This window comes from Panthera uncia (assembly GCF_023721935.1).
Source record: "Panthera uncia isolate 11264 chromosome C1 unlocalized genomic scaffold, Puncia_PCG_1.0 HiC_scaffold_4, whole genome shotgun sequence".
Classification (NCBI taxonomy): domain Eukaryota; kingdom Metazoa; phylum Chordata; class Mammalia; order Carnivora; family Felidae; genus Panthera; species Panthera uncia.
This window is the reverse complement of record NW_026057585.1, coordinates 87649722-87677088: the sequence shown is the minus strand read 5'-3', so window position 1 is coordinate 87677088 and position 27367 is coordinate 87649722. Positions and strand designations below refer to the sequence as shown.

At 54.5% G+C, this 27367-nt stretch overlaps 2 protein-coding genes across 2 annotated transcripts in view; both read right to left on the bottom strand.

The window, feature by feature from the left end:
- Nucleotides 1-2478, bottom strand: part of TCEA3 (transcription elongation factor A3) — a 44853-nt gene extending 42375 nt beyond the window's left edge. Inside the window, exon 1 of the mRNA XM_049618904.1 lies at nucleotides 2293-2478. Within this exon, the coding sequence (XP_049474861.1) occupies nucleotides 2293-2361 (69 nt within the window). The 5' untranslated portion in view covers nucleotides 2362-2478. The remainder of the gene's footprint in view (nucleotides 1-2292) is intronic.
- A 2945-nt stretch (nucleotides 2479-5423) lies between these two features.
- Nucleotides 5424-27367, bottom strand: part of ASAP3 (ArfGAP with SH3 domain, ankyrin repeat and PH domain 3) — a 48920-nt gene continuing 26976 nt past the window's right edge. Inside the window, 24 exon segments of the mRNA XM_049617839.1 lie at nucleotides 5424-6904; nucleotides 6907-6934; nucleotides 8129-8188; nucleotides 8190-8220; nucleotides 8746-8974; nucleotides 9848-10043; nucleotides 10179-10286; nucleotides 10381-10448; nucleotides 11054-11169; nucleotides 11333-11418; nucleotides 12361-12538; nucleotides 12737-12831; nucleotides 13058-13191; nucleotides 13331-13518; nucleotides 13640-13688; nucleotides 14907-14994; nucleotides 15309-15378; nucleotides 16317-16426; nucleotides 16603-16689; nucleotides 16871-16946; nucleotides 17413-17498; nucleotides 17700-17811; nucleotides 24756-24805; nucleotides 26195-26269. Coding sequence (XP_049473796.1) covers nucleotides 6861-6904; nucleotides 6907-6934; nucleotides 8129-8188; nucleotides 8190-8220; nucleotides 8746-8974; nucleotides 9848-10043; nucleotides 10179-10286; nucleotides 10381-10448; nucleotides 11054-11169; nucleotides 11333-11418; nucleotides 12361-12538; nucleotides 12737-12831; nucleotides 13058-13191; nucleotides 13331-13518; nucleotides 13640-13688; nucleotides 14907-14994; nucleotides 15309-15378; nucleotides 16317-16426; nucleotides 16603-16689; nucleotides 16871-16946; nucleotides 17413-17498; nucleotides 17700-17811; nucleotides 24756-24805; nucleotides 26195-26269 — 2364 coding nt within the window. The 3' untranslated portion in view covers nucleotides 5424-6860.

The window sequence follows — 27367 nt, the reverse complement described above, 5'->3', positions numbered from 1 at the left end:
GGGTCCGTGTATCTATCATGTCAGTATCTATCATGTCAGTACCAGTGCCGCGACTCACATGCAGTTATGTGTATAGATGCTTGTCTAGCTATTGCTGTGTGTGGCTGTGCGTGTGTGTGGCTATGTTTGTTGCGTGTAATTATGTGTATGCGTAGCTGTGACTGTTTGGTGTATGTCTGAAGCTGCTCCAGTTGGTGCACACGCACAGCGTCTGACAAAAGCCCTGAGAAAGTTGCTGGGACTTCAGTAATTGGCAGTGAACCCCAGGCCTGAGCTGCAACGTGGAGGTTCCGTCTTCTTACAGGAAGTGTGTCCTCCTCTCCCTAACCACTGCTGGGCGGGCCCACTTTTGCTCCCAGAGCAGTCTCCACCTCCGTCGGCCACAGGCCCAGAGCTCTGTGCCCACCCAGATGCTGCCAAGAGCCCAGGCGCAGACGTGGCTGCAGACGAGCTCTGTGCTACAGAGACCCTGTGGCCAGGCTTGCCTCTTTCCGGGAGACAGCTCTGGGTACTTCCTCAGGAATCCATCCCCCAGGGACACAGTTTCCTCTTCCCATTTCACAGAAGAGGGAATCGAGGCCCAGAGAGGGAAGCAGAGTGGTGAGCATAGGGCCATAAAAGGAGCGAGAGGGAACCCAGGGCAGGTGGCTTCCTCCTCAGCCAGAGCTCTACTCCCCAAAACTGCCTTTCCTCAGGTGTCCCGGCCTCCCCCACCCCGCCCCGGAGCCCAGAATCTCATGGCTCAAGTCTGGAGTCAGCAAGGGACAGGACTGTGATGTGGAATTGAGCTCAGAAGACCCGGGCTGAGCTCCGTCACCCCCAGTTGGGAAAGTGCCCTCTGACTTGAGGCTCAGTTGCACTGGTTTTGGAGGATCCCGGCACGGCGGGGGGGGGGGGGGGGCAGGTGGAGGCTGGGAATGTGTGGGTGAGGGGGTTCCCAGCACTCGGCAGGTTTCTGTGCCCCTCCTGGCTGTGCAAAAGCAGGCGTCATTCTCTCTTACCCAGCACTAGTTCAAGTCCTCCAGGAGGTTTTACATCTGTCTACCCTCACCACTGCCAGCAGAGGCACTCCTGCCCAGGAGACAGATAATCTCGTATCTTTCTTACAGATGAGGAAACTGGTAACTCTGGCCTTTGTATGGACACCAACTCATTGTCTACACCAGGGTAGCCTGACACTCCATGGGACTCTTCCATCTTCCCTGCTCTAAAACTTCTCTTAGGTCCATCCCTTCCCCCAAGCTCCTAGAGTCACATCTAGAATGGGCTGGAAAGGCAGGTCCTGTTCCAGCACCTGGCTATGGAAGATGGGACTGGGAGGGCCCTGGTACAGGGTGAGGTGGGGGGACAGTCCCATGGGCTACCCTCTCCTCTCTTCCTTCTCTGGGTGTGCCCAGACCCTCGCAGACCCAAGGCCAAGTTTGCTCTGGCCAGGCAACCCGGTGGCCTCCAGCTTGAGGCAAAGATCAGGGAGAGGATCAAACATTAACTTCAAGTCGGCCTGAGAGTCCAGGTATCCGCAGGTAGGGCCCTCAGTCCTGATTCCCCTCTGGGTCCGGCTCCCCCTCCCCCGGCCCCGACAGCCCAGGCCTCCAGCCCGTCCCCCCTTCCCCCCCCCCTAGGGCGCAGCGGCTGCCCAGCACCTGTTCGGCCCCCGCCTGCCCGGGGCCCCACCCTGCGGCCAAGTTAAGGGAAAGTTGCAAATAGAACCGCTCCTGGCGCCCCAAGCTGTGAGGTTGTGGGATCGGAGGTCCCTTGCTGCTCTCCTCCAGATCCGCTACCGGGGTGAGGGATAGAGGCGGCTCAGCACCCCACATCAGCTCAAGTTTCTTTGCCCCTTCTCGGGCCATCCAGGATTTTGTAAACCACCCCCCTCCCCCGTTCCCCTTTCTCCCCCGCCCCGCTGTCGCCGCCGCTCCCCTGGCTTTGCACACGCCGCCGTGAGTCCCCGGACTCTGAAAGTCCTTTTCCAGGTCCTGGTCTCTTCGCTCGCTTTCCCGGGACCTGCAGAAGCTACCCAGCGCCCCCGAACCCCACTTGTCCAGAGGGGCATGCACAAGCCTCGTCTTTGCGGTCCCGCAAGATCCTGCCCAGCGCCCTGGGCGGTGCACACACCCACCCTGGGGTCCCCAGCAGTCCCCAAGGGGCGCTGAGCCCTGCGTCAGCCGCGCCTCCCTCGAGTCCCGCACGCGCCTCCCGGGCGCGCCGCCAACACGCGCCCCCGGGACACCAGGCTCGCACGCGCCGCGCCTCCTGGGGGCGGGGGCTGTGGCCCAAACTCTGCAGCCTCACCGTGTTCTTCCTGGCCACCATCTTCTCCAGCTTTCTGGCGATCCTCAGCAGCTCCTCTTCCTGGCCCATGCTGGCGCACGACGCCCAGCGGGGCGAGGGGCGCCGGGGCTGCGGGAGGCGCAAAGGCCGAGGGCGCGCGCAACCGCGCGGGGCCCCAAACCCACACGACACACACGCCTGCGGGGGCGGGGCTCTCCCCCCACACCCCTCTCGGCCCGCCCGCCTCTCGACCGCAGGGGGAGGGGTGACGTGCACTAAATATAGACTTCAAGGACTCGCCCGGGCAAAGTTTGCCCGCGCCGGCGGGCCTGGCCTGCGGAGAGGGACGAGGCTTCGAGAGAGCGCCCGCCACCTGGGCCCTTCTGCCGAAGGGAGATTTGGGAAGGAGTGCTCTCTGGCAAGTGGGGAGGCCGTGGTCCCCGGACCCAGGAGGCAGTCGCGGCGCGGAGGGCGCCTGAGGGTGCCCCGGGCGCTCTAGGAGGAGTCCTGGCTCCCGCGTCGGTGCACGATCGCAGCTCAAAGCGGGACCTAGCTCCGCGCCTATGCCCAGGTGCAGGCATCTTGGTGCCCTCGGATTATATTTCGTGCACGATCGTTAAATCCAGCTCTGCTGTACCCCCTGCTCACTCATTCGTGCACATGGCCTGGGGACACGCGTGTATCCAGGCCCTCTGTTTCTATTTTGTTTGTTGCAGTGAGGTTTTTGCATTTCTAACAAGCTCCCGGGAGCGCAACGGGCGGAGCGGCCTCCAGGACTGCTCTCTGAGTAGCGAGGGTTTGGGAGATACTTAGGTGCACCCGGCTTTGAGAAATCCTGACCCAGGTGCGTGGGTGCCCTTTATTCAGGGTCAGGCCACTGCCTCCCTACTGGGATTGGGTCTGGAAGGGTCATCTCGGGTGAAGGGAAGGAAGCAGAATTGTGCCCCCACAGCTGTGCACACATCTGGATTCCAGTGGAAGGACCTTCCAAGTATCCCCAGCAGACCCAGGAAAAGTCCTAAACTAGTGAGCTTAATTGACACAAAGTGATCCTTGTGTGGGAGAGAGGCTTTAAGGGACCTGAGAGGGAAGCATGAAAAGTGGTTCATAGTGTGTACAGAGTCGGGCACTGTGGCATGGGGTGTTCAGTGACATCTCCAGACTTTCTTGACAAAACTCTAGAGAACCCTGACCCAGCCTCGGTCACAACTCATGGGCTTCTGACTGCTGCTGTGTGGCCTGGGACTTCGGTAGGAATGGGCAGGTTTTTCTTTCATTCAACAAATGCTTTTTGAGTGTCCAAGCAACAAACAAGACAGACTAGTCCCAGCAAGTTTGAGATTGAGTCTATGGGCAAGAAAAAGCCTAAGCACATTTGGACACAATCAATTCCATATGATCACAACTGGGGCGAGGGTCAGGAAGAAGGGGAGGATACTTGAAGAACACATCTGAGGGGACCTGCACCAGTTGAGGTGTCATCTTCTCTGAAGCAGTGAAGTTTAAACTTTGGGCAGAAGTGCAGGGTGGGAGTTGAGGGGAGGAGGAAGGGAGTGTTTGTGTAAGAGATGGAGAGACATTCATTCATTCAACGTGTATTTATTGAGCACCTGCTATGTGCCAGGCAGTTCTAGCCCTGAGCATCCAGAGAGGAACAAAACAGTCCTCCTGGAGTTCTGAATGTGCAAAGCTTAGCGATGGGGGTGTGCTTGGCATGTCAGGGTTGGAGGAACTGAAAAACTGCTGGGGCTGTAGCACAGAGAGGTAGGTTGGGGGCAAACGGGGCAGGAAGCCAGAGGTGGGTGGGGTCTGACTACATTAGCAATGTGGACCACTTTGAGGTTAGACTTTTATCAGTTCGGTGTGGGGGACAGTCTCTTGGCCAATTCCCAACCAACCTCTGGGTTGAAGGGACAGCCATCTAGTTATTCAGGATTACTTTTTTTTTTTTTTTTTTTTTTTTTTTATCGAGAGAGAGAACAAGCAGGAGAAGGGCAGAAAGAGAGGGGGACAGAGGATCGGAAGCGGGTTCCGTGACGACAGCAGAGAGCCAGCACAGAGCCCTATGCAGGGCTTGAACTCATGAACCGCGAGGTCATGACCTGAGCCCGTCTGACACTTAATGGACTGAGCCACCCAGGTGCCCCAGGATTGCCTTTTTAAAAACAACATTTGATTTTCCTCAAACTTCCACACAGTTCCCACCCTGAGTTGTAGGACATCAAAAGAAGCCAAGATTCCTACATCATCGGGACTCAAAGGACCCTAAGAAAACATCGAATGCAACCTTTTCATTGTATGGGTGGGAAGCCTGAGGCTTAGAGGAGCCCAGGGCTGCACTGCTCAGCCATATTAGACACCGTTGGTACCCACCATATTCCCTCTGTCTACCTATCCTCACTTGGAGGTCACAGCAGGCAATTCCCGGACGCACATCCAGCACCTTCCCACGTGCCCTGAATGAGGGTTCAGAGCAGGCTGGAGGTGCTTGGGAATGGACACCCCCCAGGAAGGACCCCGCAACCAGTGGGAGACCAGACTTGGTGGTAAACACACCAATTTTTTCACTTTCAGTGGGACAACTTGAAGACATGTTCTTATATATTTATTTACTTTTTAAGTAATCTCTATGCCCAACACGGGCCTCGAACTCTCAGCCCTGAGATCAAGAGTCGCACACTCCACTGATCGAGCCAGCCAGGAGCCTGAAGATATGTTCTAATCAATACAGTCCCCAAGATAAGTCCTAGTTGTTCCCAGTGGTAGCCCCTCATTAATATAACTTCTATTGCGTTTGACCTACATAGGTTCCACTCCCTACTTCCTTATTATGTTTCCTGGGGTCACCTCACAATAAACTATTGGTCCCCAAAGCTTTTGTCTCAGGGAAAGTCAAATTGAGACAAGGGCTGTGGCAGACCTCAACTACGAGTCTCCTGACTCCCCGTCCAACAGGCTTTCTCTGCACCAGTGTTTCTTAACCTGGAAACCACTAGCATTCTGGATGGGATAATGCATTGTTGTGGGGCTGACCTGTGTATTGCAGGATGGTGACCAGTATCTCTGACCTCTAGCCACTAGATGCCAGCAGCGCCTTCCAGTTGGGAACAGTCAAAAAAAAAAAAAAAAAAAAGTCTCTGCATTGCCAAACGTCCCTTGGGGCAAAATCATCCCTGTTCTACACCAGGCCCAGCTCCCTTAGCAGGTCCAGAGAAAGAGTTCCAGGCCCTAGAATTCCCACCCCCTTCCCTAATGCTCTTCAGATCACATAAATGAAACCACTGGAATTTAATAAAACAAAAATCTTTTATTAGAGATGAGTGAAATAACAAGTCTGAGATGAACAAAACCAGACACTGGAGGCTCAGAAGACAACCCTGTTCCTGTGGGATCCCAGACCAGTCAGGTCTCCATCCAGGGTAAACAGTTCAGCCTCCTGGGCCAGACTGCTTCGTTGGCCATTGGCACCCTCCAGCCTCTTCTGTTTGGCCTGGCCCATCCTTGCCAGGGCCTCATGCCCAGTGCCCATAAAGCTGTTAGAGATTGATGATGGCTTAAGTGTACCTGTTTTCTAACATGGGGCTGAAAGTCATGGTGGAATTTCTGGCAAGGGGAAGGAGAAACTTTATTTCCTGCTCTCCCTTCCTATTATTTTCCTTCCTCCTTTCTTAGCTCTTTCCTCCCCCAAGACTGGAAGGCTCCTGAGTTGACCGAAGAAAAAGGAGAGAAGTGAAGATCGGTCATCTCCGACCATTCCTTTTCTTCCTGCTAAATCAAGGAGAGTAGGCAAATGGGGGTTACTCCTAGTCTACCTCCCGGCTGGGGAATATAACAGAGGTGCCCGGGAAGGCTGCGCTGTCCCTTGAAAGGAGTACTCTTCAGAGTATTTACTTAACAGCCAGTTCAGCATGAGCACTGGCCAAGCAGAAGGCACGCAAGCTATAGACAACTGCAGGGTCTCATCGGTGTAAGCCAGCCGACTGTCTGTCCCTGGGCCGAGGACCATCCCCTGGGATCTAGCCCTGCCCATTCCCAAGCCCAGCCTTGGGGACCAGCTTCCTAGCAAGGGACCACATCTGCAAGACCCTTGTCTTACTTGTGTGACATCTGGACATAGAGAGAAACTCAGGAAAGGAGTCCTAGACTAATGAATGTCCAAGAAGGCAGCCCTTTGTCTGGTAGAATCCCTGGTCTGGACTTGAAGCATGAGGGTAGGCCGGCCTTACTCTTACGGAGCCCCCAGACTGAGAGAAGAAGCAGAGTTCTGGTCTGATGAGAGACTGAGCATTCTCAAGATGGAGAGTAGCTCAAGAATCTCAGACCCAGCCCTCTGGCTCCCTGGCCTCTGGGCAGTGATGGGATAGAGAGGAAGGAGCCACCATTAGCCCTAACATGGGCCCAGTGTCCTGGGCAAGGGGTATGGGTCCACGGCAGGGAAGAAGGCCAGCCACGGAGGCACAAGGGACAGAGACAGCAAGACCCAAGGGAACGGACGCCTCAGTTCCCCAGTCTTGCGGGTTCAAGTCCTAGCTCTGAACATTGGGGCCCAAACATGGGGGTAGTTCGGGCATGCAAAGGCCAGCAAGGAGCTAGTCTTGCAAAAGCTGCGCAGAGTTTCCAGGAGAACCCCCCTTCTTGAGCCCTCTCCTTCAGTGAAGCCAACCTGGGGATAGAAGAATGAAAATTGATAGTTTCTAAGTACCTATATTATATATTTTAAAAAATTTTTAATGTTTATTTATTTTTGAAAGACAGAGAGCAAGAGAGTGTGCAACTGGGGCAGAAGCAGGGGCAGAGGGAGACACAGAATCCTAGGCAGGCTCCAGGCTCTGAGTGTCAGCACAGAGCCTGACGCAGGGCTCGAACTCATGAACCGCAAGATCATGACCTTTGCTGGAGTCGGACACTTAACCAACTGAGTCGCCCAGGCGCCCCGTCTAGGTACTTTTATTATATACCAGCTGTTTATCTCACTCGGTTTCACCACCGTCCTGTCATGGATGGATGAAATTATCCCCATTTAACAGACAATGAAACTGAGGCTTAAAGAAGTGAAGCCACTTTTCCAAGGCGTCCACACTCTGAAGCCCGGCCTCTTCTTAGCATGCACGTCTCAACGACAAGTATCGGCTAAATGCTGGGTGACAGATACCTGGTTGTGGACACAGATTTGTGTCTGGTGCCTGACTTTGATACAGTGAGGGTGGCAATTCCTCAGAGAGACCCGGTTCCTGCCCCTGCTGCCTCCCGCTCCCAGCACTGACACCCACGGCCACCCCTGAGGAATCCCCGGGGGAACAAGGAACAAGCAGTTTTATTCTCAGCCCAACTGGCTCTGTCCTGTGCCCACTCCCAGTTCCTCAACTAACTATGGATAGCTGTGAGAGGCTTCGTGATCCAGCAGAGAGAAGTCGGATTAAGGATGAGAGCCCTTGCCTGGTCCCTGTCACATGCCTCTGTGCCTGGGAGTTGGCAGTCTCAGCAGATTCCTACAAGGGGACAGTCGGGCACACTAAAGACTGGTACACAGCCACCCTAATCCTGCCTCATCTGCAGGGAGGTGAGACCTTCTCTGAGCCTCCAGCCTGGTTGACAGGGGCTCGCTCAGCCTTCCCGGAGAGAAGCCAGGGCTTGGGCATCACCACCTCTGCCATCCCTCAAGGCCTGGGCTCTCCCCAGCTGCATGTGTCCTGGGCTGTGGTGGGAAGGGCAGGCACTGACCAAGCTGCGGCCACCTGCTCTCATATGTACCCCAGTCATGGGGAGAGGCCCCCCACCCCAACCGTCTCCCGTTGACCCCCTCTGCCTCCCACGTGTCCTGCCACCGCCCCTCAAACCATGGTCCCAGAGCTCATACCGGCGTGTTCCTTCTGCACAGAGGCTGCCTGGCTGAGGGACAGTCTTCCAGGCTCCGGCCCACCCCGCCGGTAGGAGCGGGTGCTCTCGGAGCTGGAAGGCAGGGAAAGGCCAATGTGACCTCACACTGAGAGCCCCTTAGTGTGGGGGAAAAGAGCTCAGGTATAGGCTGGGGCCTAAGCAGGTGGGTAGAGAACCCCTCGAGGCCCCCGGGCTTAGAACTGACTCCCGAGGGCTCTGGAGACTTCCCCGTATCTACCCCCCAAACTGCAAACTGAAAGGGCTTGTTTCCAGGGAAGGGAGGACTGGATCCTGCGCTGGAGGTGGGAACACAGCAGAGATCCCACTGAGAGCCTCCCGACTCCCGCCTCTAGACAGGAGGGACTAAGCCTTCACTTGGCCTCCAGCAGTCTGGGTCTCAGGCTCCTTCCCAGACTCAGGAGCAGGTGTGTGAGGGGCAAGGGGCCCACTCACCCTCCACTCAAGGGCTAGCATTCTGTGTTAGTCATGGGCCTCAGAGCAGGGAGGTATCCCAGGCCTTAGGTAGGCACCACGGACAGGTGGGGAAATACATGATGTGCAGAGGGAGGGGGGAGACTTGCCCACCTGGGCCCTCACCTGAACTTGACTGGGGGATACATCTCCGTGGGGGTGGTTCCAGATGTCAGGCTGGGGCGGGAGGGGGCCGGGGGCTCCCAGAGGCCCTCCTCAGAGCTCGGTGGGGGGGTTTGGCTGGGACCTCCAGCTTCCCCAGGGCTTGTGAGGCCGGAGGGGGTGGAGGCTGGACTGCCCAGGCTCTCAGGGGCCCCAGAAGGCTCTAAGCTCAGGCTGGGGACTTCGGAACGATCTAGAATCAGAAATGATAAAGCCTGTCTTTACCACTTACTCTGTTCTCAATTCAAAGCAGTCCTTGGCCTCAAGGGTCTATGGCTGTCCCCACTCCCGGATGCCACCCACCTCCCCGGTGGTCCCCTTCAGCTCCTCCCCACCATGCCCAGTCTCATTTGCTATGATGGCCAGGCCACACTGATGCACTTTTGGCTTCTACCCCTCCTGCCCCTCAGTCTCAGTCTGGACTCTTCTGCTCATTCCCCAGGCTCAACGCAGATGCTACCCAGACAGGATGCCTTCCTCAACCACTCCCCAGTCCCAACAGAACACGCTCCCTCCCTCCCCTGAGCTCCCAGAACAAGGCTGTTCATTCTTTCAACGAACAGTTCTTGAGAAGAGCCAGGCGCTGTGCTAGGTGCAGGAGAAATACTAATCAACGGAACACTCCTGTCCTCTTGAGATTTACATTCTTTGTGTGTGTGTGTGGGGGGGGGGGGATTTACATTCTATACCATTGTGTCTATTATTGTAATGAACTGCATTCCAGCTTCTATCTCCCCCACTAGACTGTGTCTCAGTGTAGCTCCCCAAATACTGGAGACACAGCGGATGGTCAATAAATGCTTCTCTCTCTTTTCATTTAAGGAAAGCATTGAAGAATTTGGAATAAGACAGACCCGGGTTTGAATCCCACATCGGGGACGTATTAGCTGTGGGGTTTGGGGGATGTTACTCCACACCTCTGCCCCTTTACCTGTAAGGGGGACACGATGACCTCTGCCTGACAAGAGACTATGAGGGTGATATGAGCTCACACACGCACCCTTAACTCAATGCGCTGGTGACAGTGAATGGTATGATGAGCATTTTTCTGGGCAGCCAGTCATACCTCCACTGGTATGTCCCACACGCCCTTGGACCATGGTCCGAGAAGGGTTTTTGACCGGCAAGGGCGGGGGGCAGGCCTCACTCTCGCTCTGAGGGGCAGCTGGTCCCAGGGTGGCGATGGCCTCGTACGTCTTGTTGCTGAGGTCGACCCTCCCGCTGGCCCAGCGGGTCTGGGCTGGGGGCTTCAGAGGGCAGCGCTGCAGGGGCAAAGGTATGGGAGAAAGGATGGTGTGGTTCCTCCAGTTCAGCCCTGCCCCTCCCCACAGCAGGTCCGATCTGGCTCTTTCCATCTGCTCTCTCACGAAGGCCCGAGAGATGGGGTGAGGACCCACCTTCTCTTCTTCCTCCTCGTCACTGTCGGAGCCAGGCTCTGTGGAGAGTCCCCAGGAGTAGTCCACGTGCAGAGGGAAGGCGAGGGTCCCCGCCTGGGCCTTCTCCAGCTGCCAAAAACAAAGCCTTGGCAGTTCAGAGGGTCAAGGGCTCAGCAGAGAAAGAGGAAGGGTCGGGGGCTTCCCCTCCTTTCCTAGACCTCACCAGCTCCTCACACTCCTTGTGCTGCTTCTTCCTGGCTATGTCCAGAGCTGTCTCTCCTGCCTCGTTCACTGTGAGGGGTAAAGTCAGGGGTCAGGGTCAAAAGACATTATAGGTTAGAGGTTAAGATGGGCCTCTGGAATCAGACTGCGCTTGAATCTCGGCTCTGCTACTTCCTGGCTGTGTGATCTTGGGCAAGTCACTTAGCCTCTCTGGGCCTTGATTTGCTCATCTACAAAATGAGTATAATACTCATACCTTTCTGTTGAGGTTGTTGTGAGGCTCTTGTGCCAAGAGCACTTGGCCCCTTACCAGGCACATGTTAAACAGTAAATAAAAATAGCGGCTACTATAATCACTATTATTTGAACTCAGCTAATATTCATTTGCTTAAATACTTTCAGACACATTCTTTTTTTTTTTTATCTTCTTAGCAACTCTACTTGGTCTGTGGTATTATACCCATTTTACACATGAGGAAGCTGAGGTTCAACAGATGAATGGACAGATCCCAAGGTCACAGAGGTGGTCAGAGGCAAGCTGGGATTAGGACCCAAGTCTGTCTGCAAAGCCCATGCTTGTTACCAGGGCTCTCCATCTGGGAAGAAGGCAGGAAGTGCCACACGAGGGGTAGTAAGGAACCGGAAGTCTGGCAGAGGAGGCGTCGGGGCCCCACCTGTGCCAACCGAAGCTCTCCCTTTCAGCAGCAGCTTGAGGCAGTCGGGCTGATTGTAGAGAGCAGCGCAGTGCACGGGACTGTTCCCGTCAGCAGCCTTGGCGTCCAGGTGACCTCTGGGGGTGGGGGGCCGGGGAGGAAGGAAGGGGAACAGACAGGCAAAGGGGTCAAAGTCAGGGGGGAAAAAGAGAGAAGGGGGAAGGGGAACGGAGAAGACAAAGGAACAAGGGGGAGTATGAGGAGGTGAGGAGGTGGGCAGATGGGCAGGGAGGTTCTCACCCATTTTGGATGATGAAATCCACCAGGGGCAGGGAGGCCTGGGTGGCGACTCTGATAGCCAAGTGCAGGGCAAGCTCTCCAGGTGCCTGGGTACACAGCCACACCTCTGAGTTTCCCCCAGTCCACCTGCCCCCAATCCAGTATTACCCTCCTGAACTCTCGCTGCCCTGGACACCTCCCGACATAAAGCTGCCAGAACCCTGAGAGAGGAGACCACAGGGATGGAACATGCTTGGGAGGGAGGTGAGAGACCATTCGTTCACTGCTTCCTTCATTGGCTCTGCCTCCTCTTACCCCCAATAACAGGTGCTTCCCAGCCTTGGTTCTTAGCCCTGGGCTCTCTCTGCTCCTCTCTCTCACTGGCCCCTTGAGACCTCAGCTAACCTCATACTTTCAGCTATATCACTCATGTGTAGGCTATTCCAAATTCTTACCTCACCTAAGTGCTGCACCCTCGCTGCCCACTGGGAAGCCCCACCCACAAAGACATGACATTCGATTTTTTTCATGTACAGTCAGCAACTCCTGTCAATTTATCCATTCACATGTCTCTGATACCCTTCCCCTCTGACTCACCCCCTCCCGGCTCACTGGAGTCGCCAATGCAATAGCCTTCCCTGATCTACTCGGACGCACCCTTACCCAATTCCAAGGCTAGTCGAGGAAACAGAAAGATACTAATATTCATTGCACACATATTATATGCCTGGCCCTTTATATACATAACTTAATTCTCACTTCTACCCTGTGGGTGCTATCATCAACTCATTTTACAAATGAGAAAACGAGACTCAGAGAAGTTAAGTAACCTGCTCAAGATCACACAGCTTGGAAAAGCCAGACAGCCAGGAGTCTGGCCCAGGTCTGCTCGACTGAAGTGCTCGGTCCCATTTACCCCTCTGCCGGGTGGGATTTGAGCAGATGTCAGAGGCGGGGCAGGGGGTGAGGGGAATAGCTGATCCTGGAGAAAGGCTGGGGAGTATGAGAGAGCGGGTGGGATATAAGTGGCCCTTGGGGGTGGTTCTCACCTGGCCCTCAGGCCCAGGCAGCAGCTGTCCAAAGTCCTGCCCGTTAGCGAAGGCCTCCAGTACTGACAGGAGGTCCCGGTTGCAAATGGCCGTCCGCAGTCTCTGAGGCTCGGGTGCGGATCGGCGGGCAAACCTGTGTTCCACGTACTTGGCCACAATATAGTCCCTGCGCGAGCTCCTGCCAAAGTCAACCACAATTGGAACCCTCCCACAGGAGATACGGATCTCCTTTTCCCCAGAACCACGTCCTAGACCTTCCAGATCTGAGGCTCCCTTCTCCCCAGACTTCTGGTCCAAGACCCTCCTGAGACCACGGGAGCTGGAAAAGCAGAATCCCCAGCCAGGATGTCCCCCCTCCACCGGATAATCCCCTTACATGTCACTCTCAGCGGAGGGCTTAGGGCCTCCATGTGAGGGCAGCTGGGCCTCCATAACCTCATTGAAGCGAGTGTTTCCGATGTTCAAGGCCAGCTGGGGTCGCAGGAAAGTGGTGGGGTAAGACCGGTGGTTAGGACAGCGCCCCCTGGGGGACTGAGCCTCCGGAAGCCCCCCCGCCCCACATCACCCCCTTCCCGGGGCGTCAGGATCCTGCCCCACCTCTCCAGGGCCCACAGTCTCAGGTTGAGCCAGTGGACCCAGTCCAGCCTCCGACCAGGCCCCGCCCCTAATGTCACCCCTGGCCCCGCCCCACCCTCACCAGCAGCTCGGAGGGGCCCAGCAGGTCCAAGGTGAGGGACTGCATGCGCGAGAAACGCACACCCAGCTCGCGGTGGACGCCCGAGCACTGGATGCAGGTGAGCACGCCCAGGTTGGTGCTGAGCCACGTGGGGTCTGCAAGGTGGAGAAGCTTGAGCCTGGGGGTGGGGGGTGGGGGGTGGGGGCCCCTGGGGGGGGGGGCCCCTCCCCCCCTCCCCCCCTCCCCCCCTCCCCTCCCCTGCCACCTCCCTCCCCGCCCCGTCCACTGGCTGACCTGCAGCTCCGCAGTCGCAGCACTGGCCATTTCCGGGCCTGCTCTTCACCTCCGCGATGAGCAGCTTCGTGAGGTCCTGGGGCTCCCCATCCAGCCCAGCGCCCCCCCAGGGCCCCGCGCCGCTGGGCTCCCCGAGGAAGGCACTGCTCAAGGCCTCGTCCTTGCTGTTCTGTAGCACTGACACCCACCTGCGGAGAGCATGCCGGGGGGCCCGGGAGTGACACCCGCAGGGGTGGGGTCCCCAGAGGCTGGGAGGTAGCTAGGGCTCCCCTGACCCCACCCCCAGGCTGGCCGTGGGGAGTCACTCACGCCTCACACTCATGTTCATCCTCTGCCTGGAAGTGGTATGTCCTGTTGTCTGTGGGGAGACCGACGTGTGTCTGGTCCACAGAAATCCTGTGGACCTTCCCCGGGCCCAGGGAGCCCTCAACCAAACAGCTGGGCCCCGGGGGGGGGGGGGGGGGGTTTTGCCCCGGGGGGGCGGGCGCCGCGGGGGGGGGGGGGGGGGGGGGGGGGGGGGCTTTTGTCCCTGAGGAGCCAGGCTCTGCAGAGCTGGGGTGGGGAGGGTAATGACAGTGGCCAGTAGCACAGGCAGTTTCTCAGAAGTCACCTCCAAAGGAGGAGCCCAACAAGAAGCCTCTGTGTGAAACCCCAGTTACAGGGTCCAGGGAACAGGACCCCACCCAGCTCAGAGGCAGAGTATCCTCTGAACCTACTGCCATCACCCCACTTGGGCCCTCAGCCTCCTCCTGTCTGGTCTCCTTGCTCCCCAACTCCCCCTTCCCCCAACCTGTACCGGCTGCCAGATTGTTGTGCCCAAGATTCCAATCTAATCATGCCACCCCCTGCTCCAGGACACCCCGTGGCTCCCTATACCGGGAAATCAGGTCGAAACCTTTAAGAGGCATTTCCCGGGTCTCATCTCCCATCGCTCTCCTCTGTGAACCCTACACTCTGGCCAGACTGGTCAGACCCATTGTCCTGCCCCCATGTCTTTCACCATGCCAGTCCTATCCCCTGAAATGTCTGCCCCCAAACTCTGTGTTGTGTGTTCTTCAAGGCTGCACTCAAATGCTCTCTGGCCCAAACAGCCTTTCCTGATTCCTCACAGCAGGGCAGGGCTTCCGCTCCCTAATCTTTGACAGTGCTGTATCTGCACCTCTCTTCTGGATACATCCCTGCCAGAGAGAGCTCCCTAGGATGAGATCTGGGTCTTTCTCAGCCTGCACTGGTCCCCATGTAAAGCCTGGCATCAAAGCCTCCAAAGGATGGAGACTGAAACTTCTAAAGAAATGATAATTTTGAAAGCCCAATTACCCCAATCCATTCAAATATACTTTACAGAAATAATCGTATTTAATGTGGGATGTGGGTACATTTTAATGTTTAATGGGATGTGGGGTGTACCCTCTAAAAAGAGCACCCAGGGCCTAAGGAGTCTGATGGCCGCAGCAGCAGCTATTTGATAAACACACGTGGGATTGGACAGAGACCCCTAACTGAAGCCTCCTGGGAGCTGACAGGTCTCTTCGAGAAGCCCTAGGCAGTTGTTGGAGAGGAGACAGGGACTACTCACGGGTCACCAGGTCAAAGCACTTTTTCTCCTCGGCATTTGGCCTCACTTGGCACGTCAGCAGGGTCAGCTTCACGGGGGGCCTGTTTATCTGTGGGAATTGGGGGACAGAGGATTTACATGTTACCCTCTGGGCCTCCCAAATCCTTAGGCCTCTATTTCCCAATCTGTTAAATGGCTATAATAGTCCTGTTCCAGTTCACATCTCCTCTCTCCCAGCACCTCATGGATTGTGGAGTGTGGGCCAAGACTACGTTGGGAGCTTTCAATCCCATCCTTCCTCCCACAGGGGGTCTCCAGCCACCTGGATCCAGGTTTGGGGGCCAGTGCTAGAGGGAGGGCTTGTTCTGACCAGTGAAGAGAGGACCTATTGAGCCCTGAGACCCCCTCTCCTCCAGGCCTCACCGTGCTGTGTGAGATGGTCAGGCAGCCGTACTTGACTCCACACTTCCTTTTCTGCCAGACTCTTCGAATTCTAGAGCCCAGAGGGACAGAGAGACACTGACCCAAGGCTCACGCCCAACTCCCCCGTATCAGAAAACACAGCCCTGGGCCAGGTCTCCAGCCCCACCTGTATGACCTCCAGCCACACCTCACCTCTTCCATCCCCTGACTCCTACACCCCTCACTTTCTGGGGCTCCCTTCTGATGGAGGAGACCTAGTCCTGCCCTGAGGAAGCTCCCAGTCTGATGGGGGAAACACAGCCCCCACTCTCTGGGAATCCTTATTCTAAAGGGGAACATGTGACCCTGGCCCTCTGAGAGCTTCTAGTCTGATGAAGGAGACACTGCTCCCAACCCTTAGGGAGCTCCTAGTCTGACAGGAGCATCAGGCCCTTGACCACACCGATGCATTATGATTAAGGATAAAGCAAGATAGATACTGAGACCCCCAAAACAGAAATTAGCAAACCCACAATCCAAAGCTACTTGGTACTTCTTTAAGAGGTGAATATTAATTGGTATAACAAAGCTATTCTTCTCTGATAAAAGCTGATTAGTAAACAGAAACATGAATACATCCCCCGGAGCCTTTGCATTTCACAGACTGATTTTTTTTTTTTTTTTTTAACACCAGGGAGCAAGGCACAGTCAACGCTTTCATTTCCAGGCATATTCCGTATATTAGAGAGGTTAAGGGTGAAGGCACGGGGACAGCGTAGGGCCTAATAAGTGTTCAGTAAGGGCTAGCTGCTACTATTATTCTTTTTCAAGTTAAGAACAACCAGTAAGTTCCAGCAGGAGTTCATGTGCCTAGGATTCTGAAGATCTTGCACTGCTAGAGCGGAGGGGTGCTGGAACCCTCAGAGTCTATGCAAATGATGAGAACAGTCCCCCTGGGCGGCTCCCCCAACCATTGTTTACTGGCCGTGTGGCTTTGGGCAAGTTACTTGAGCTCTCTGAGTGACTTACCCGTCACTTTTCTTGTACAGAAAGCCCACCTTCTCCGTCCCAAACTGCTTGTTGCCTTGGTGCTGATGGATGCTGTAGCCACCTCCCGAGTTCTTCCGGCTCAGATTCTCCTGTTCCTCGGACACGCAAAGGACACCTTAGGGCGTCTGGGAAGAGCCTCACTGCGCGGGGGTCTCACTCAGGGAGACTTCTCAAGGGCCCCTTGAAGTGGGATCTTCCTTCTCTCCCTCCCTCCATGGCCGGCCTTGGGAGAAGGCATTCATGTGGGCATGACTGAGGGGCTGACCTCTCTGCTCTCAAGCTGCAGTGTCCCTCGGAGGGAGTCCCGGAGCTGGGTCAGCTTCTGTAGCTCCTCCTCCTGGGCTTGACGCAGCTATGGGACAGAAGGCAGGACCCCGCTGTCAGCCCACAGATGTGCCGGGTGCACAGCCCGGACCAAGACTTGCAGGGCAGCAGCCTTGCTCTCTGGGCAGGGGCCAGCTCTTCCACACCCCCAGATTCTCCCGGAAAGACAGAGGACTTGACCACGTGCCCAAGGGTGAGGCCCGACTTACTGCATGTACAGAGGCTGCCAGCTTCTCGATGAAGGGGGACAGGCTCTGAGCGGCCTTCCAGCCATCTTGGAAAAAGCTAAGAGGCGTGAGGCCAAACGGGGGACAAGAAAGAGGAGAATGAGGGAGGCAGGAAGGGTGAGAGAAGGTGCTCCAAGGATCACAGGGCCCCTGGGGGCAGTATAGCCTGCCTGTCAGGAGCAAGCTCTCTGGAGTCAAAGTTGTCTGGGTCCAGATCCCGCGTCCCAGCTGCGTGATGTTAGTAAATCTGAGCTGCAGTTTTCTGAGGACGAATGGGGGTTTCTCCTGGCTCACGGGGCTGTTGGGGGACTGAGTGAGCGCAAACGTGTAGAAGTACCTAGTGCCTGATACATGGGGAGCCCCCAGTAAAGAGGAGCCCTAGAAAGCATTCCCTAGAAAGGCACAGGCGGAGTCCTCGAGGGCCTGCCAGATCCTGGGGATGGGCCTTGTTGTGTTGTCTGAAGGGTTAATGGTGAGGGCCACGGGGTGGGGGTGGGGGTGGGGACAAGGGAGAAGAAACCTACTTGTGCTGGGCGTGGAAGAACTTGATGAGGCTTTGCAGGAAATCAGGACCCTGCTTCATCTGGCTCTCCCCGGCTCTCAGCAGATACTGGGGAAAGAGCAGGGCTAAGTGTGCAGCGTGTGCAGAAGCTGAATCCTGGGGGCAAGGGGCTGCTGTCCCCACCCCGGGCTAACCTTGGCCGTGACTGAACCTCGGTGATATCTCAAGTGCCATCTGGATAGGACCCCGGGGGTTCAGGAGGCGAAGAGACACATCCCAACCTCCCCTCACCCCTGCGGCGCCCCTTACCTCACACATGTGCAGCTGGAAGACGCGCCGTTCTCTCTGTGTGTCCTGGGCCACCTCCCCAGGGCTCCCTCCTGTCACTCTGGCCCGGTCCCTTTCCTTCTCCAGCCTGGCCCTAGGCCCCAAGGAAAGAGAGGCCCGAACAACTCTCGCCATAGCCCCTTTCACGACCCACCACCTCCACATGCCCCTCTCTGCCACGGGCACACGAGAGTGAGGGGGCCCTCCTGGGTGCCAGCTGTGTGGTAGGGCTGGGGTACAATGGTGAACAAGGAGGATCCAGGTGGGGGAGAAAGACATGAATCAAATCGCAGCCGCGAAGACTAAAATAGGGGATCCGACCTCGCCCGGCTGCTCAGGGAGTGCTGTTTGAGGTGAGATCTGAAAGGCTGAGAGGTAGCCTTGGAGGAAGCTAGGAGCATCAGACCACGTGGTAGCCGGAGGCAGGGGGCATCGGGGCTCAGGGACGGAGATGGAGAGGAAGGGGCTCCAGGTGAGGCACAGAGGGGCCAGATCACGCGGGGCCTAATTCAGATCATTGCTCCCAAGAGCGATGGGAAGGAGCTGAAGGCTTGTATGCAGGAAGGCGACAGGCTTAGATTAGGGCCAGGTGGGGTTTGGGGTGACCAGTCTGATTTTGCCGGAAGGATCAGTGGCTCAGAGGATCAGTAGGTACCTTCATACTTCTGAACCACGGAGCTTCCCATCTAAAGCTTAGAAAACCTTTGTCTTTTTCTTTGTGAGCAAAGACAGCTTGTAGCTAAGAGTAACCTGGGCCTTCCCCCTACAGATCTCAAGGGTTGGCTGTTTTCCCTCTTTGGGGGTGGCTGGATCTGTTTGTAAACGATTTCCTGGAAATCCCACGCCCATCAGACCACCCACTCTCAGCCGGGAGAGTGTTTCCACATCTGGGGCTGGGCACACGTAACCACAAATCCTCTGTAAAGCAGATGTCTTGCTTATCAGTTTTGCTTCCAAGTAGGTACCAGCCCTGAGCAAAGATGACAACTGTGGGATACATTACAAGGATCACTACCCCTCCCCAAGCCTCAGTCTCCTCAGCCGGGAAATGGGGATCCTTATCTGTACCCAGATGAGACAAAGTATGCAGAAGACTTAGCACACGGATGACCCTACAGCTATTATTATCATAGGTCCCTCCAGGCCTCGGTTTTCCTGTCTGTAAACTAGGGAAGCAAAGGCCTAGGCAGAGTCCTCAGGTCCATTCTGGCCTTAAAGTTCCAGGCCCTACTGAGGTCAGTGTTTACATGCAGGATCTGTCCCTGGAGACCTGTTGAGCCATTCCTCAACCGTGGAACTACGGATGTTCTGACCAGATAATTCCTTGATATGGAGCTGTTCAGTAGATGTAGGATGTTTAGCGGCACCCCTGACCTCTACCCACTAGACGTCAGTAGCATCTCCCAGTTGTGACAGCCAGAAATGTCTACTGGGGGGGGGTGCCCCTGAGTGAGCCCCACTACTCTAGAGTGGGGGTCTGTAGGTTTAAAAATTTTTTTTCTCGGGAGTGGTTATTTTTCCTTTCCCTAAAGCTTTATGATACCCCGAGAGGGAATCTGTGGCAGGCTGGTGGAGTTAGGGTGGGGACTGACCCTGTGAACTGGGCCGGGGGGTGGGAGGTCATGGCAGATGCTATTTCAGGGGATCAGAAGATGAGCAGCAGGGAGGGGCAATGGCTAAGGCTGTGGTGTGCCCACAGTGAGCCTGGCAGCTTGCTAAGAGGGCAGGAGACAAAGCAGGCAGAGCGGCTGGCAGGGGTGGGGGCATCTCCCATGCACACTGCTAACCTCATCTTTCACTAGTAAAAGTGAAAAATAAGCTAGATGGCTATCAGTGGGAAATAGATACATTATGCTCTGGCCATCTGTGGGAATACTATGCAGCCGTTAAAAAGGATAAGGAAGATCTATACGTACTGGCATGGAAAGACATCTGCTCAAGAGTAAATGGGCGAAAAGGAAGCACAACATGGGACAGTGGCTAGAAATGTGTGTTCTAGATTTGAATAGCAGCTCTCTCACTTAACCTTTATAAATCTAAGCTTCAATGTCTCCCATTTCCAAAATGAAACAAATGCTGCCTGTTCTCAGATGGCATAATGCACGGTACAGTAGCCCCTGGCATACGGTAAGCCGTCAGGATTATGATGATGCTAATGATATTGATGAGTATGATAGTAACTACTGGTGATTCCTTTAGATAATGTTTTGTTTGTTTGTTTTTAGCATGGGGCACTTCCTGATTTATTTAATATTTTTCGTACAGGCTCTAGTGGAGATTAAAGGACAGAGGCTAGTTAGCTCAGGATAGAGACAAGCTGTAAAGTATAAATGGCTTCATGAATTACCACAGCTCTGTCCCTGCCTCAGCTAAGGTAATCTACAGAGCCATACCCTACCAGGTCTGAGATGACCTCAGACTACTAGCTGGGGACTTGCTTTTTATTCCACCACACCCTTCCCAGAAAAGAGCAAGTCCTATTCCCTCCCTGTCCTCAAAGGATCACCAATGTTGTAGAAACATTTCCCATGCTGGGAATATTTTATTTCCTTTGAATGGAGTTGCAGCAGAAGGAGTGAAATGAATATTGAGTGAAAAGCAGTGAAATGCTAGTTACTGAGAAGACCAAGGTAACTGGAGAAGGGGACTTTGGGGAGCAGTGTAGTATTCAGACGGGGAGCAGGCACTCCCGGTGGAGTGAGGGGGTCAGTGAGGAGGATGGAGGAGAGGAAAGGAATCAAAACGAACCATGCACCCGCTGACCTGATGCCTTGGAATCGCCTCTCCTGTGATGCCTCCCCCGGCCACCCTTCCCTCCACCAGATCGAAACCACCTGTCTTGTCTGCCGCCTCAATGCCGACACTATTCTCACGGCACCGTCGCTTTGTATCTTCATTATTTATCCACCCACCTCTCTTCTCGCTTACGAACCAGTGGGATCCACTAGGGCAGGGATTGGGGTGGCACTCTCTTCCTTATTTCTTACCTATAAATTGGGGATAATAACAGCCCCCTTCCCTGCCAAGGGGAATAAATACATCAGATAACAGATGTAAAGAGCTTATCATGGTACCTAAGGTAAAAGAAGCTTATAAGTAAGTATAAGTACCAGCTGCTATTATTACTAATTATTATTTTTAAGCACTGATATTGTGTTGGGCACTCTGCTAGACTCTTCACATGCTAAAGTGATAACCCCAGGAGGCAGGAATCATCACCCCATTTTATAGGTGAGGAGCCTGAGGCCGAGACAAGTCACATGTCCAAATCTCTCAGCTAGTAACTGCTGGAGCTAGGATTTGAATCCAGCATCTGGATTCAAGCCACCATCCAGTCTGTCGGATGCTCCAGGCTTGGGGACGGCACTGGTAACCAACGCTGTGTCCCAGATTTGCCCCATCCCTCCTTCCCTGTCTGGTTCCCTCTGCTGGTGACAGGCACAGTGTCTCTTTTTTTTTTTTTTTTTTAAATTGTATTTATTTTATTAACTTTAAAATTTTAATTCCAGTATGGTTAACGCATGGTGTCCTATTAGTTTCAGGTGTATAATACAGTGTTCGACGGTTCTAGACATTACTCTCTGCTCATCACGGTAAGTGCACTCATTAAGCCCCATCACCCAGTTCACCCACGCCCACGGTATCTTTTCTGATAGGCCACAGTCAGAGACTGTTTCACAGAAGATGAAGCTGAGGCCCAGAGGAGGGAAGGGACTGTCCAAGAGCCCAAGCTGGCCAGGGGAAATGCTAGGAGCAGAGGCCTGGGATCCTGCCTGTCAGCCCCTTGCTGTGTTACTCTGATCGCAGTTCTGGCTCAGAAAGATTTATCTGGCTCAGATAAATACTTGTGGAACCACAGTACCAGGTGCTTCATATGCACTGTGTTTATGTCATCTCCACACCAACCCTGCAAGGGTGTCACTGGCCCCATTTCTCAGATGAGGAAAGAGACTTGCACAGGGAACACCCTAGAAAAACTAGGTCCCTGCCCAAGGGATGCCTTTCTTCACAGCTCCAGGTGGACAGGGGAGCCCTCCTCCTATATGAACAACCAGGAAGTGAGGCTCCTGGTGGTATCCAACAGACGCTATTCTGGGCCCTTCCAGCTGCTGCCCAGACTGGTTTGGTAAGCATGAGGTGGAAATTACAGTAACTCACAGCGCACCAATATCTAGCTATACCTGAAGCCCTCATAAAAAGGAGCGTAACAGGCGCCTGTGCCAGGACAGGTAGCTCAGCCTATGTAATGTGCCCGGCAGGAGCCAGGAGACCGCGGAGCAGGGCAGAAAGAGCACTGGGTTCTAGTCCAGGCCCTGTGGATTACTCACTGAACAACCCTCACCAAGCCCCTCTCCCTATCAGTTACACAGTCTTTTCTTAAACGAAACCTTGCAGGCAAGATCAATACGTAAATCTGGTACGGGGCGCCTGACTGTGGCTCAGTCAGTGGAGCATGCGACTCTTGATCTCAGGGTTGTAAGTTTGAGCCCCATGTGAGGTGTAGAGATTACTTACAAACAAAATCATATACAAAAACATACGTATATGTATGTGTATGTAAATCTGGTAAAAGCAGAGCTGGTTGGAGATGGTCAGCAGGGTGGGGCTTATTCTTTCCACTTGGTAGGTGATGCCCTGCAAGGCTGACGGCTTAGTCAAGGGAACTCAGGAAGACGCAGACCATGTGATGGCCCCACATCAAATTGCTAGGAAGACTGCCTGCGTGGCCACGCCCCTCTCTGGGGCTCTAAAGAGAGCAGATGGCCACGCCCACCACCGCTCCCACACCCTCCCCCGGGGCGGGGCGGAGGGTCTACAGGCACAACAGCAGTAGAGACCTGAGCGCTGCTGGAGTGGGGAGTCCTGGCCGTCCTTCAGCCTCCCTGGGGCTGGAGGAACAATAAAGCTCCAGGATCTCCTTCTTAGAATTGAAGCTACAGAAGTAATGATTCTGGGAGAGAGCAAACATTTAGTTCCAAGGATGCTTCCCCAAAGTCAGGGGCGGAAGAAATACATTACGGATCATGCGTATGTTGAAACACAGTGTGCCCATTTAAGTGACGATGTATATGAATATGCAATGATGTGGAAAGACGGTCATGATGTATTTTAAGTTTTATTTTTACTTTCTTATTTATTTTGAGAGAGAGAGAGAGAGAAAGCATGAGTAGGGGTGGGGCAAAGAGAGAGAGGAAGCGAGAGAGAATCCCAAGCAGGCTCCGCACCGTCGGTGCAGACAGAGCCTGATGCGGGACCGAACTCATAGGCCGTGAGATCATGACCTGAGCGGAAGTCAGAGGCTTAATGACTGAGCTACCCAGGCGCCTGGGTCATAATGTATTTTTAAGTAAAAGAAAACTCAATATGATTGTTATGTTCTCAGTCTTGTAAAAAATATTTCTTTATATATAGGAAAATGACTAGAAAGTTGTTAATGCTTTGGTCTTGGAAATTAAGCTTTTCCAGGGCTCCTGGTGGCTCAGTCTGTTAAGCATCCAACTCCTGATTTCCGTCAGGTCATGATCTCATGGTTTGTGAGTCTGACCCCCTTGTCTGGTTCTGTGCTGACAGCACAGAACCTGCTTGGGATTCTCTCTCCCTCTTTCTCTCTCAAAATAAATAAGCTTTTTTTTTATTATTATTAAAGAATTTTCCTTTTGGTCTTTGGTAGTTTCCCCTCCTCCCACTTTTTTAAGTGATAAAACTAGAGCATCCGCCCATACTATGTAAAAACACTCAAATAACAGGGGCACCTGGGTGGCTCAGTCGGTTGGGCGGCCGACTTCGGCTCAGGTCATGATCTCGCGGTCCGTGAGTTCGAGCCCCGCGTCGGGCTCTGGGCTGACGGCTCAGAGCCTGGAGCCTGCTTCCGATTCTGTGTCTCCCTCTCTCTCTGCCCCTCCCCCGTTCGTGCTCTGTCTCTCTGTCTCAAAAATAAATAAACGTAAAAACAAAAAAAAAAACACTCATATAACAGAAGTACTAGCTGTTCCCCACAGGGCCCTCATCCTCTCCTAAGGATAATTAAAGTTTTTTCTTCTTTCCTCCTCATTTCCTGAGTTATTCACAATGGACACATACTGCTTTTGCAAAATGCAAGAGAAGACAACAGTTTACAAATAGTAAACAGAGCTCTGAGGTACGGTGGGCCTGGCCGGGCCCTGGCAGAGTCCCATAGACAGGGCCCGAGGAGTCTCTGCTCTGGGGGGACTGGCTCCTTCTGTCCCCATGATGTGCCAGTAGCCAGTGAGAGGTCTGGAGTATCGTGAGGTGCGCACAAGAGGCGTGGGTCTGACACTGACTCCCTTTCCTCCTCTATGTCCGACTAAACGCTTACAAATAACCACCTGGTGTTGCAGAAAGAGGATGAAAGGGCGGGAACCCCAGCTCCGCCTCCGCCTCCCCGTGTGGCCTTAGGCAGGCGACTTAACCCGTCTGAGCCTCCAATTCCTCCTGACGCTTGGGAGGCTAACACCTCCCGCACAGGCTGGGTGGTTGTGGAGACTTACTGGCATGCAGCCTTTCCCTCTCTCTGCCCACTTCTGGCACCACTGAGCAGATGGGTCTCTGAGAGCAGGATCTCGAGGACCCTTCACAACTGCCCCCCTTTGGTGGTCCTGCAGTCCAGCCCCCAGACTCCTGTCAGGCCTGGGCATAGATCACCTCCTGTAAATGCCTCTAGAGAGTGAGATGGCGGGTGCCTGGGTGGCTCAGTCAGTTAAGCTGAACCAACTTCGGTTCAGGTCACGATCTCACAGTTCGTGAGTTCGAACCCCGCGTCGGGCTTTGTGTGTCCAGGCTCAGAGCCTGGGGCCTGCTGCAGATTCTGTGTCTCCCTCTCTCTCTGACCCTCCCTGGCTCACACTCTCTCTATCTCAAAAATAAATAGACATTAAAAAAAAAAATGTTAGAGAGTGAGATGCCATGCGCTTTTGGGTGAAACGTCCTGGCAGCACTGAGGTTCTCCCCCTGTCCAGCCTCCTTCTGCAACACAAGATTCGCTCCCCTGGGCAAACCACCCTGACCGCAGCCACTTACATTTTGGCTTCGTAGTCCTTCCACGCCTTCTCCAGCTGCTTTTTGGAATCCTGTGGTTTAAAAAGAACAATTTGCCCAGGGGCGCCTGGGTGGCGCAGTCAGTTAAACGACTGACTCTTGACTCTTCTCGATTTCAGCTCAGGTCACGATCTCATGGTTTGTGAGTTTGGAGCCCCGTGTGGGGGAGCCTGCTTGGAATGCTCTCTCACTGCCCCTCCCCCACTTACACATGGGAGTGTGCGTGCACACACACACACACACACACACACACTCTCAAAATAAAAAACTAAACTAAAAAAAAAGAACAATTTGCCCAAAGGGGCACTTGGGGGCTGGAATCAACAGTATGCTTTGCTACCTTTAGGAGGACCCTGTGCTTTCATGCTCCCCTATGCTGCTCAGAGCCATACTCCAACCAACCCCTGCCCCCATAGCCCTTACTGTAAACCTCACCCCCCAGACGAGACCCGACCAGCACCATTTCTCAGGACTGAACCCCTTCTCCCACCTGACCTCTTCCTATAGCTGCTAAGAATCAGCTGGGTTTGGTGGGCCTTGGCCTGAGGTACGGGAAGAATTCTGAGTCCTCTTTCTCAGAAGGCAGAGATCGCCAAGAGAATGAGGAAGATGGAAATCAGACTCCTCCCCTAACTTTATCCCACCCTTTCTTGTGCCTGGAACCAGATCATCCTCTCCACAGGAAGGGTACACGTAGAGGGACACACGCACAGAGAGGCTGAGGAGTCTACTCAGGGCCACACAGCAAGCCGGTGAGACCTGGCTGATCTCTGGCCTGGTTTGCCTGGGCCTCATCCAGCTGGAGTGCTCACACCCTCCAGAACTGTCCCCGTCAGCCAAGTTAAAAAAGCTGCCTGGCTGGTTTGGGCGGTTCCCAGGCTGGTGGCCGGCCTAAGGCAAGAGGGAAGTCTCTGGAAGGAGGACAGCTTCTCCCCTGGGCCTTCTGGGGCAGACTTCTCAGGGAGATTATTCTGTCGCTTTCTTTGAGTTCTGCTCTGACTGGAGGCTAGAGCTGCCAGGTGCAGAGAGCAGCCAACACTGGAGTTGGCAGCCCCAGATCCCACCCTGGCTTCTTGGACTAGCCAGGTAACCTGTAAACAGGTTACCAAACTCCCTGGGCCTCGATCTCCTCAACTGCAGAACAGGGACGGCAGTACCTACAGAACCCACCTTGTAGGGTTGTTGTAAGAATTGCCTGACCCGTTTCCCATAAGGGCCCCGGCAGACAACAGTTCAGCCATCCCAGACTGACCCCAAAGCCAGGTCTTCCCGCCCCTCCGAGGGTCAGCACTCCCACTGTGACAGCCTCACCTGACCTCCGGCTTCAGCCCAGCCCTGTCTGCCCTTCGGTCCCCTGCCCACCTCTTTCTTACTCCATCCCATCACCTCTGGGCACCTCCACTCCCCGAATGGAAACTCACCTGTCGCCCGTCCCTCAGTTGCCCCTTCAATAGACTGTCCAGGGGGAATGAGACAATGTTGTTCAGATTCTGAACCTGGAAAAAGCAGAGACCGCCATCCCCCATCTTGGGTGACCATCTGTCGAGCCCCAAGGGGCTACAGGGCACAAGGAAGGGTCAGAGGGCAAAGGAGGGCCCTGGGGTGAGGGTGGGGGGCAGAAGGGGTGGCAGAGCCGGCCCCTGAAAGCGCTGTTTCCCCTTCTCCTGACTAACCCGGCCTCATCGCCTCACAGCTCCAGGAATATCCACGGTTAGCCCATCTCCATTCCTTTGCCACAAGCACCCTCCCCTCGCCCCTCTGACTCTGAAGTGGCCATCTGCTGTTTGTGTCTGGCCAGCACCCCTCCCCTATCATGTGGGGAACCCTTTCCCCTGTGGTCACGTGAGGTAAACACAGGAGTCAGGGCTGACCAGAGCACCCCATCCTCGGGCAATAGGGATTGGCTCAGGTGCACAATTCGAGCTGGCCAATCAGGATCCTTCCTGGAACTTTCTGCCAGAGTCCTGGGAGAAACACTGGGTCTTTCTTCTGGTGAGACTGTGAATCTGGGTCTGCTGGGCCATCCTGCCCACTGAGCAGACACAGAGAGAAACTAAGAGAAAGAGAAGCCTAAAGCCAGTTGCATACCTGGATTTCCCATTACAGGGGCCAATGAATTCTCTTTATAACAAATCCTAGTTTGAAAAAAATTTTTTAACGTTTATTTTTTTATTTTTTATTTTTGAGAGAGAGAGAGAAAGACAAAGTGTGAGCAGGGAAGGGGCAGAAAGAGAGGGAGACACAGACTCTGAAGCAGGCTCCAGGCTCTGAACTGTCAGCACAGAGCCCAACACGGGCTCGAACTCACGAACTGCGAGATCATGACCTGAGCCGAAGTCAGACACTTAGCCGACTGAGCCACCCAGGCATCCCTAAAAAATCCTGGTTTGAATTGAGTTTCTATCATTTGGCAACCCAAATTGCCTGTCTGATATTTTAGTTCACCTTTCAAAGTATAGCTTGGGTCTCCCCTCCTCCAGGAAGCCTTCCTGATTGCTCCTCCCCATGGTCTACGCTGACCTTCCCCTTTCTGAACCATGGCAGCCTCTGACCCAACTCGCTGGGCCCTCGAGTTTGTGCCAAGCTACTGGTAA